Source organism: Netta rufina (assembly GCF_964035555.1).
Source record: "Netta rufina genome assembly, chromosome: 3".
Lineage (NCBI taxonomy): Eukaryota > Metazoa > Chordata > Aves > Anseriformes > Anatidae > Netta > Netta rufina.
The window spans coordinates 22,107,161-22,119,264 of NC_140125.1; the positions used below are offsets into that span (position 1 = coordinate 22,107,161).

The 12,104-nt window shown below is 36.3% G+C and overlaps 1 protein-coding gene across 2 annotated transcripts in view; it reads right to left on the minus strand.

Annotated features, from left to right (window-relative positions):
- Positions 1-8,220: 8,220 nt before the first annotated feature.
- GPATCH2 (G-patch domain containing 2) overlaps positions 8,221-12,104 on the minus strand; it is a 114,267-nt gene continuing 110,383 nt past the window's right edge. Inside the window, exon 10 of one of the 2 annotated variants that reach the window (XM_084283768.1) lies at positions 8,221-9,126. In XM_084283768.1, the coding sequence (XP_084139894.1) occupies positions 8,957-9,126 (170 nt within the window). In that variant the 3' untranslated portion in view covers positions 8,221-8,956. The remainder of the gene's footprint in view (positions 9,127-12,104) is intronic. The other variant, XM_084283769.1, reaches the window with a different exon arrangement.

Sequence of the window (12,104 nt, forward strand, 5' to 3'; positions counted from 1 at the left end):
TTTTTTTATTTTTTATTTTTTTTTTTCCCTGCAGATTTTAATCTCCATTAAAAATAGCTCAGTAAACCCCACAGATAAATAATTTTTCAGATATTTATTAATCACCGGTTGTCAGCTTTATATTATTTACTGTTATATTGTCAGAGGTAAAGTTGATTGAGTTTAATCACATTCTTTCTGAACGTGGCACTGAAGAGATATGAGTAGACATTTGTAGTATCATGGCCTAGAAGAAAATCATAGCAGGGCCTTGTGATCTCACAGCCCAGTACAGTGTAACTGTGGGGCCTTGTGTCCTCATGTCCCAGCATTGTGTCACAGCATGTCTGTGTAACATCACGGCCCAGAACATAGTCATATTATGGCCTTGTGAACTCACATCCCAGCACAGCTTCACAGAATGGAGTTGTACCCTTGTGGCCCAGCACATGGTCACAGCAGGGCCTTGTGACGTCCCAGCCTGGCACAGCATCACAGCAGGGCCTTGTGGTTTCACTGCCTAGCACAGTGTCACAGCACAGCGTCACAGCACAGCATTGTAACTTCATTGACCAGAACAGTCACAGCAGGGCTTTGTCACCTCATATCCTGCCACAGTGTCACAAGCAGGGCCTTGTGACCTCACAGCCTGACGTAATGTCACAGTGAAACACTGTAACCTCATGGCCCAGCACAGTCATAGTAGGGCCTTACGGACCCACAGCCCAGCACAAAGTCATAGCAGGGCCTTGTGAATCCACTGCCCAGCACAAAGTCATAGTAGGACCTTGTGAACGCACTGCCTGGAGCAGTGTCACTGCATGTTGTAACCCCATGCCATGGTGTCACAGCAGGGCCTTGTGACCTCATGGCTGAAAACAGACTCACAGTAACAAGCAAGGTGATTATACCTGGGGAAAAAAAAAAAAAAAAAAAAAAAAAAAAAAAAAAAAAAAGAGCTTGATTTTTGAGGGATTGTTACACTACTTTTACTACACTCAGACTGCCAGATTTCCTTTGTTTATGGATAGTTTAAAATGCATCAAGTTACCATGTATAAATATATTACCATGACTTAAAAATATATTTTGCTTCAATACAGTGACAGTGTTCATTTGCTGTTAGCAGCCTGGAACATGTTGAGAGGTAATGGGTAAAAATCAAGGACCAGATCAATCAAGGACACATTGTGGCCGGGGCCTACTGCAGGCCGCCTGATCAAGGGGAGCCTGTTGATGAGGCCTTCTGGCTTCAGCTACAAGAAGCACCACACTCATATGCTCTCATCCTGATGGGGAACTTCAACCACCCAGATGTCTGCTAGAAAGGCCACCTAGCAGGCTGTGCGCAATGCAGGAGACTCCTGGAGTGCGTTGAGGATAACTTCCTGGTCCAGGTATCAGACAAACCAACCAGAGGAGAGGTGTTACTGGACCTGGTGCTCACCAGTGCAGACAAACTTGTTAAAAAGGTTAAGATTGGAGGCAGCCTGGGCTGCTGTGGCCATGCCCTGGTTGAGTTTGAGATCTCAAGGGATATGGGCTTGGCAAAGAGCAAGGTCAGGACCCTGAAACTTTAGAAGAGCGAACTTCCAGGGGGTGACATCCCTGCCCATGGCAGGGGTTAGCACTAGATGGCCTTCAAGGCCCCTTCCATCCCAAGCTGATTCTATGACACCAGGCCACCTGGGATGCATTTGTAATACCTACACTACCTTAAGAGCAGCTGACTTTAAGCAGATAGGAAATTTTGTCCAACATCTCACATGATTTCCTCCTTCCAATTATATTCATGATCCTTGCTTTTTCTTTTATCAGTATTTACTGTAAGACATAGCTGCTGAATCTGGACCCATATGAACAAAACAAGAGCTCTCATTCATTGTGTGCATAGAAATTGCCTTTTGTCCAGGGAAATCTCTTTGGAGTATTTCTCTGTAAAGGTATTTTTCAGAAACAATTAGGATCACAAAGGTAGTATATGAAGTGTCACAGAATTTTTCTATGGCTTGAAAAATAATTATCAGCTTATTTGCATTGTTAAATGTTAATTAGCTGTGAATGGTATTTTTTTTTAACACTGCAATACTTCAATTTCTCATTACAAAATAATTTCAGCTCTATTAATTAGTTCTAACAGTAACTCATAGTAATGGATGACACCTTAAGTGAGCTATTAAATGCACTTTACCACTGATTAGGAAGAAGACAACTGAAAAACCTAGCTAGGTTTACATAAAGACAGAATATGAAACAATACATTGCAGATTTATTGACTTTCATAAAGCACCTCACCCCTTTTAAGTAACGTGGGTTAGCAGAACTAAAGATTTTGTTACAGTTTGGTGAAGTACGTGGTTGACAGCTTAACAAATGGCCCAGCATGTAATAAATTTATGTATTATTCTGTTATTCTCAGGAAGGATCTACATCTATATCATGTATGGGTGTTCATTTGTGTAGACACGTTAATTTTCATACAAGCAGATAACTTAATTTGCTTTACTACAAAGTAATACCTTGCAAGCTTCTTCTTTTTTGACTCACTAGGTCCAAATACATCACCGAAATATGGTTCTGGCCAAAGTTCTTCTGTTAGCCACTATTCTGGATTATGAAAAAAATAAAAATCCAAGGAGGCTTCCTTTACCATGGCATTGTAACCTTTGTGTGTAAGGGGTAGAAATTGCCTAAACTGAGTTAATCAGAACTGTAATCCACTAGTATTCATATACTCACTGACAAAGAGTATATGAAAAATAAATCAATTTACACTAGAGAGAGTATAAAAGCAACCTGATACTTTTGTTACTTATTATTTGCATCACATTAAGAAAACCCTTATAATTATTATTTGTTCACTCTCAAAATATCTTTTGTCAGTAAAAAGGCATATCATGGCATACAGAAAGGAAACATAACAGACTAGCAGTGTTCTCACAGATGGTGGGACTACTAGAATTCAGTTCAAATCAACACACTATTATTGCTATTCTTGTTCAAGCAATTTGTACATTTAGTGTTAGTTATACTTACATATGTATGTTGTAGATCATATCTACTATTAGAAATGTGAGACACCATCATATATACAGAGAGCACATTTATAAAATTTTTGATAACCATTCTACTTACTTTAAAAATTGTAGAACATTTAGATGCTTGCAGTAATCTGGAACATTTAGAAAAAAATAAGGCAACGCTTGTGGAATTCAAACTTACTTTTTAACACTTGAAACTAGTAGTAAAGAATAGAAATTTTGTGAATTGCTACTTGCAAATGCAACAAGAGAAATTCCTGTGGCTTCCAGCATATTCCCTAAGAAAACAGCAAAGTTTGTGCAAGAGAGAAACCAACAGGAGTATGGTGAACTAGGTAGAGAAGCCAATCAGTTGTTGTGAAGATGGGCCAGCACAATCCAGTTGACTCAAGTCACTCCAGTGACTTGCAGGAACTCTAATGCCATGGAAAATTGAGGACTCATTTCTATTACAGAGAAGGAAGTTAGGGCCCCAGTCTTCAAACATTTGCATGCATGTTTATTTTTAGACCTATGAAGTACTCCATCTTGAAGGCAATGGAGATATTTAGGTGCCGAAAGTGTTACATGTCTTCCAGTCTTCATCAGTTTGGGGTTGAGCAAACACAACACCCTGTCAAGGTGGAAGAAATTTCAATTTGAAGTGTCAAAGTGTTGAACAGTAACTGACAAAGGCAGCAGTAGGCCTTTCAGAAAATTGGCCAGGTGAGGTACTGAAAAACAACTTCACTAGACTGGTACAAATGATCTTGAGCATTATCACTTAGCACATACATGAGATAACACTAAGAGAGAAACCACAGGGCATTATCACTTAACACATATATAGGGCTATGCTTCTTCAGTAAAAAAGGACAAGGATGAAGGACTACGCTGATGACTTAAAGCACACTAAACTAAACATATAAACATATGATCAAATATTCTGAAAGATAATCTCATTTTAATAAGATCATATACTTAATCAGTGTAAATATATGACAATAAAACAAAATCCTTGAAGACTAACGACTTATATTCACAGTTTCAGAAGTCAGACTCCACATTACTTAAATTCATCATAACAATACTATAAACAGTCAAGCCAAAATCATGATTTTCTAATAGATGGCATATCTCATATTAATTCAAATCACTTTTCACAGCTTTTAATAATCACAGTTCTCATAGAGGCAGGAGATCAAGTTTAAAGAATCTGAGTGATTTTCAGTCTTTTACTTAAAGATTGACAAGCAACTTACCACCGTGGTCAAAGTACCTGCAGTATCTATTTTATTGCAGTTACAGAAGGGACTCATAGGAAGCCCAAACATTTCCACTAGAGTTATCCTACTGCCAGTTAATCATGAAACTTTCACTGTTGTGGTAAAGTTTTCCTCGTTGCAGACCTACACTAAAAAGTTTGTTGACAGTTTTACCAAACTCTTATAGTGTAGATAAAGCCTATAAATATCCATGCTGTTAAGCTGTTAAGCTTACAGTTTTTCTAGTTAAAAAAAAAAAAAAAGGCAAAACCAACCACTTAAGCAGAACATCCATGCTGAAATTGTTGCACCTCCTCCAAGACTTTTTAAAGTATATGTCATGAAAAAACAAACCAAACCAATCCAAACAACAACAAAAAACAATCTTAAATACCATACCTGTAAAAACAAACAAACGAACAAAAACAATCACAGCAAAGCTCTTCCACAGAGAATTCAAAGCAAAAACATGACGACCTTTAAGAATGACATTTTCTCTTTTAACACGTTAGATTATCTTTACAGCTAGACAAAGAAATAATTCTGTGCTTTTCACTAAGTTGAATAGTACAGACTGAATACATACACTGCCTTTAGATATGGGACTCTACTGTGGGCACCTTTTCTATTGTAGTCACTGTGTGCTAACTATGCCACTGTTCCCAAAACCACCGTTGTGAATGAAAACCTAATTAAAAGGTCTCCTGAATTTAGTGTAAGATAGGGAAGGAATCCCCATTTCTCATACGGCTTTACTGAAACTACTCAGTGAGCATGGGGAGCAGGAAGGTAAAACAAATGTAGCGTGAATTCTCTGAGAAGCAACAGTTTTGGAGACGTGCTTGAAGAGAGAGCATACAGTCCTGGTACAGTTATCAAAGTATACACATACTTACACATACTTAAAGACTTGTATTTAAACGTCTTAGAAGAATATGATAACAACAAGAGTACTGCAAACACTTTAAACAAGGCATTTTGTGACATTGTGGTGTAATATTTTATGCTGGATAATAACCAGCTAGAAAATAAATGAGAGTAAGAAGGTACAACTCTCTAAGGTTTAGCAGAATATACATGTACTTGCTATAAGATATTAGCAACCTTAATTATATTTTCAGAAACAAAGTTTTTGCATTCACTTGAGCAATAACAATGCTATCAAAAAGTGCAGTTTAAAGAAAAGAACATACAAAACCCATGAAGAATGAAGTCTAATTGTTTTATTTCATCTTGCATTTGTGTTGTTAAAGCAAAGCATTCTATACATATTATTAGCTATTTACTGCCATTCTACACCCATTATTGACCTAATTGCAGAAAGATGGATGCAGGGACAAACTTGTTAAAATAAGCATACTGATAATGCTTCTCTGACTTCAACAAATATTTATTTAAAAACAGGATTCTGCCAGAAACCGCTCATGTGTTTCTTTTATTAACAGTTAATGGCTTAATTCACAGAACTGAGACACAATGAACATGTAGCAAAATGCAATGCCAATAATATTGTGTGCACTTTTCTTTTTACTAAACATTCTGCACAGGCAGAATATTATGTTATCAGCTGAACTACCAATTAATCAAACACCTAAATGGAAAGAATCTGGTGAGTGATGGTAACTTTTAGATACAAGATGATTCCGTATTTATTTATATAGGCATAAAAACCTTCAGTATCACAGCCATTAGGAATTATTATCTGAAAACACTTGTATATGTATTTTAAAGTAGTGTGAGCCAGTTTTATGGCATGTGTCATATTATGAATGCAAGTTAGGTATGGGAAAAACCTGAAGAAAAAAAATTCGAGTACTTTGACTTGTTTCAAAGCCATCTAACACTGCAGTGGCTTAAAAAATGAAGAAAAAAACAAAAAGCGATGCGTTTTTGTTTTGTTTAACACTAGCTTTAACTGTGCACAATTACACTACTGGAATATCTTTAAAATCACTCCTGTGAGATGTGGAAAACCAGAAAAATGATAGTGTGAGCCTGAATGGGAATTTTACTGTGACATTAAAATGTCTTGAAACGCTAGCTTAATAGATTTTAATAAATCAGTTTCTTCTACAGCTTCTAGAAGATGAAGTTGACTGTTAGCTGTGGCATCTATAGGAATACCTGTTGGAAAACAAAGGTTTACTTATCTCCATACCAAAATCAATGTGACTGGTTTTAACGTCTAATCATTTCTAACACTGATATAAAACAAAAAGTTGTAAGATTTCTGATCTTACTAAATAATTCTTCCATTAAGGCTATTTATTTTTATGCTCAAGTGTATCTGTTTGAATGGATGAATAGAGCTGAAAGCTGAAAAGAGGTTTTCTCTCAACAAGTATCCATTATTTTCCCCTTATCTTCATAAAACAGGAAATATTTTCAAGCACTTTTGGAGCTGCAGACTGATTTCTTGAGGAACTACTATGATGATAAAATGCACAGAAATACGTCAGCGTTATATACACCATACTTAAAGTTTCCTACCCAAGATATGTTGGAGTTGTAACCAAAGAACAAGAATGAGTTTTTAAGAGAAAATCAATATTCCTCTACAGTTTTAGAGCTAGAACAATTAGAAAAATATGAATTTCCTGTCCTTAACTCACATGTTTCAAAATATTTGAAGGAATTTCTGATAGTGTACAAGACAAAGAGGTCTTCAGTTGCCCTAGCAGTACATTTGCATTGAAAGAATGGGAATGTGCCACACAAATTCATTATTGTAAAAAAAACAAAACCAACACAATTACAGAAGTGAGCACCTCTGCTGTCTGCAGAACTCCAGGTTCTTGGCCATTTGCAATTATGTGGCCCTGAAATTCTTTAGATATGGAATGTGTTTAACTCAGCTTAGTTGTGCAAGAGATATTTGAGGTGGCTAATTTACATTAAGCTATGCCCCAAAACCCTCCATAAAAGTTGCTGTTGATTATAAATATCAAGCCTGTTTAAAATTTCTTATCGTGTCAAAAAGTAAAACCACACAATGATACCAAGGCTCGAAACAACAATTGATAGTTCTTCTGAAACTCAGAGAACATGTGCATTCAGCTATCATTAAAAACAACGTTAGGTACTAATCTTTTACTCTAGGTAATTGTGAAGGAATGTTCCCAAACTGACAGTACTCACAGTGGAAAGGATGAACATTATTTTTAAGCAAATTCAGTGCTATAATGCTGCCACTTTTTCTTTTCCTAGCATTATCTTTGTGGAAATAATTGGTGAAGCTGAGAAAAAGACAAGTAATAAAAATACTTAAAATTCTTCACTATATTTCACAGTCACATGAAGGAAGCTGTGCTCCCTTTATTTTAAGGAGTCATCTTTGCAAGCATCTAGAGGTAAATATTTTTCTAAGCAGTCTGGTAGCAGAGAAGGGGAAAAAAAAAGACTGAAGAATCAAATCCTGCTCCCTGTGTAAACAGGGTAAATATTGCCAACTACTACAACAGCGTCAGGATTTTCTCCTTTGTCCAACAGTTTTCTTCAGCCCTATCATTTAATTTTAAAGTAGAATTTGTTTTATACTGCAGACCAAGAGTACCCTAGGAGCTTGATTGGTTACTGCTTAATGAAATTACTTCTGCTGACATTAGATACATTAGGATACTGATTAAAACACTTAATGATCCCTCTTGATTTTAAATTGCTAGCTTAGATTTGTGAGATGCCAAAGTATCTTTTCCCTTCCTTTCCTCCACTCTAATCTTGTTTCTCCTTGTCCTTTTTCTGTTTCTTCATGATCATTAAAGATTGTGGCTCACTCACAACAGCACGATCACAAAACGAACGCTGAACACTGACTGCATTGTTTAAAATATGCTAAACCCCGGTATATAAACACTGAAAGACAAAGTTATCTTTAAAATACAATTTCCAGGTTCAAATTTGATATTATTCTTAAATGTGGACACACTGAAGATTATTGATATAAATAGAAATCCAAACTCAGAATAAACTTTAAATTTAAATATCTGCTGAAAAAAAAGATAATCCTGTAAATGTAAAAACAATTATAAAAGCTTTACTTTTGAGCTTGAACATGGAAGACTGTGATACACTGCCAGATTACGATGTTGGAATGGCATTGCTATGATGACAAAACCATTTTTCATGCTTTTATACAAAACTATATAACATATCACCTTCCAGTTGGAAACATGTATATCTTACGGGCAAAATGACAGCTTATCCTCAAATACTGTTAAACACTAGAAATATTAGGTTTGGAAATTTTGCCTGAAAAGGGGGAAAACACAATAGCTGTATAAAGTTCCATTTTCCTTGACAAATCTTATCAAGACTCTTGAGATGAAATTATATGTACAAAAAAAATTTTGCTTAGATACTAAAATCTGCTGCGTCAGAAGCTTTTATGAAAAGAAGTGAATATACTGAATTTTATGCTTAATACAAACTCTAAGACCAGAGAAAATAAAAAAGTACAAGTGTTCATACACTTTAGCACCATTGTAAAGTTAGATTCAAACGCCGGTTCTGCCGCTGTGGCTGTAGTTTGCAGCTGGTGTAGCTGATGTGAAGCACAAAGACTTCAGTGATCTTTGAGAAGAGAATAACTGGATCTGCTGATCATAATGAATAACACAAGATAGCAACTTTTTCCCTTGTCTTTTTAAATTACTTTCGATCTTTACTTTTACTTGGCAGCCAGAGTATATTTCTGTCAGCTAAATCCAAGTCCGAGTCCTTTTGGTCTCTGGATGGCTCGTATTGGCTCTGCTATCCCTTTGCCGTCTGGTCCGAGGCCTGTGCCAGGAGTCCAGCCCATGCTCTGAAGCATTCGGTTTCCAATGTTGTTTTCTGGGATTGGTTGGGTGTTTTCACCTACAAACCCTGAGATTAAAGAAACACACAGCATTAATCAGCACTGCCTGCCATGTGGAGAATAGCAGGATAATCTCCCTTAAAGCTTTAAACCTTCTTATTCTCCTAATTCATCTAATAGGTTGCTAGAACAGGCTGTCTTTGCACATGTTGACCTCCTCACTGCTTATGAGTCTAAATAATACAGCCTAAGGTTTTGCTTTATTTTCAATGTTTCTGAAGTCTTGCTTAGTTTTCAGATGTGACAAATATTGCCGCAGATCCTTTTGTATTTCAATACAGTGGGTTGTATGTCAGTCTCAGAGGACATGTGCCCCCTTGCACAAGTCTACCAATACACAGACAAGATTGCCCAGATATGTGGTCCTATAAAATTACTAAACCAAGGCACACCATAATGTCACAACCATCTTTTCATTCTCAGCAATATTTATCAATGCTCAAGAAGATCTCTTTCAGTAAAACACATTAAATATTTTTGATTAAACAACTACAGATGCTACACAGAAGATAAAAATAGGCGGTCTAAAATTTTGAAATTCAGCCATAGCCTTACACAGTTTCTCTTTTATTAAAGATGCAAGAGATGTTTAATATATCCATCTTTATTTTTTGGTATTTTTCAGTAACATCGGGTCTCTTCCTGTACAACTGAGAACTCAGAAAAGCTGTGCACACACTACTGAAGAGATTGTCAGGACTGCAAGTATAATGTAACAGATTCATTTTCTTATGACTACAGCATAAAGAAATGTGAATGTCAAGTAACAAAACTGTTTTTTTTCCCTCATCAACCAAGATCCTCAAGCTAGACTTTTGGAGATGATGCATGGATAAGCTTTCCCATATGTAGCTGTCTTGCATGAGGAATACAAATGATATTTGTTTCAAGAATTTTCAGTAGAACTTAACGAGTTACACCATACAAAATTTTAAAAAGTGATGAAGCTTTTGAAGTAACATGAGCTTTTTTATACAGGCAGCTGTTTTTTCTTTTCAGCTCTTTTCAACACATTCCTTCCCCTGATAATAGAACAACAGAACTCACCACATGCCCAGCTTCAAACATTATCTGCTTAACTTTCTACCTACTTATTCTGACATACTGCTTCTTAAAAAATACTGTAGGAGGAGACCATGGTGTTGTGCTTTTGGAGAACATGATGTCTTCAATCAAGTATTTACTACTGACAAGCAGCTGGCTCATTGTTATATTAACTTACTAAACAGGAACACAACAAAAGTTGAACAAGCTCTTCTGAAAATCCTCATTTATCACGCAAACATAAAATGAAAACAAAGCCCCATAGTGGAAGCCCCCCCCCACAGACAGAGGGTCAAAAGGAGAGGTGCACATTAAAAACCTGATAGTGATTGAGATGATGAATGTACAGTACTCAAGCACTATTCACTACAGATCTGTTTAGATTCAGCAAAACAGTGGCCACATGAAAGGTAGGAAGCTTCCAAGCATCTCGGTCCCTGAGTCAAAGAAAAAGGGAAACGTACTGAGAGAAGGCGTCCTTTAATACTAGTTTGAAGCTATGCTTAATGCTAGGCTTAAAATAAAGGCTTTTAAGTCAGACAACTCCTGTCCCCGAGAGGGTTCCTCTTGAACTGACCAGCACAGAATTCAATGACCAAGACTTCCTTTCTTTTCAGGCCCCCACAGGCAGAGTCAATTTTCATACAGATAACTCCCTGACACTGCCTGGCATACACAACACAGGCTTTGCAACCTTCTTAGTTGTACTTTCTAGCTCAAAAAATGGTGAAAAGAAGAAAGGCTACCATTCAACAAAAATAAAGGTAAAACCTCACAAGCAAAATCCAGGAAGCGCGTTTTGGTCTACTCTTTACAACTCATGGTAAGAAATGGGATGTGGTTCTAGTGTCTGTGGTACAATTAATGGGGAAACTTCCAAGGAAAGATCCAAGAGATCCATCAAGCAGTACAGAACAAGTATACAAGTGTATTTTATAAGTATTGGGAATATTAAATGATTCATAATGCTGCTTGGCAACAAAGAGAAATGCTGCTAAGATGGCATGCAAAGCACAGCTTGAGCTAAAAAAAAAAAGCAATTTTTTTTTGTTATCCTATTTGGAGGAAAACCCATGGACTTCTTCCTGCAAAATATATACCCTCCTACATGAATTTCAATTCTCAAGACATCTAGATCAACCTCACACAAAAGATATATGAAAGAATAATCTGTACCGTAACATGTTATTTAACAAACTCATCTTTCTATTTTTGATATTCTTTGATATAGTTTTTTTTTTTCTTTCCTGTAACTAACAGGAAAATTGGAATACTTTTTGTTTTTACAGATACAAAGTGCTTCTAAAATGTATATAAAAAATCTTTTTTACTCCACCATGCATACTTTTCTATTTCCTGTGAGAACACTAAGACCTGCCCTGAAGCCTTCTGTTTTATTCTTACATTTTGCCAATTTGTAACAAAAAGAAAGAGAGCAGAAACCACCACAAACTTGGCTTCACAACTCACTTTTGGGCAAACAATCAAACAGCGTCCACTGTCCGAAGGATACTGTGATTGGAGACTTTGTACAACAATAAGAATAAGGCAAAACCAAAAAGCCACCCAACTTGCCTATTTTGTGGGCATGTACATTGACTAATTACTCTTTCATGCAAATAAGGTAGATATAGATAGCTTTTATTTCAAGTCTGAAAAAAGGTTTAGTGTATGCAGGACATTCTTTTGCAGTAGAGTCAGTTTTTATCTAAAAATATATCTACATCTGTCTTAAATTTTTCAAATGATGGATGAAAATTGCAGGAATGTTAACTTGTAATGCAATATTTTACTTGAGTGAGAAGAATATGGATAGCTGTATTCATAACTGCCCTTTTCCTCCATTCCATGGCCAATAAGCAAACAGAAAAAAACAACCTTGCATCTTTGATTGACTGCATGATGGAAAAGAGCTCTTAAAAATCATGTTACGCTGTTTGTT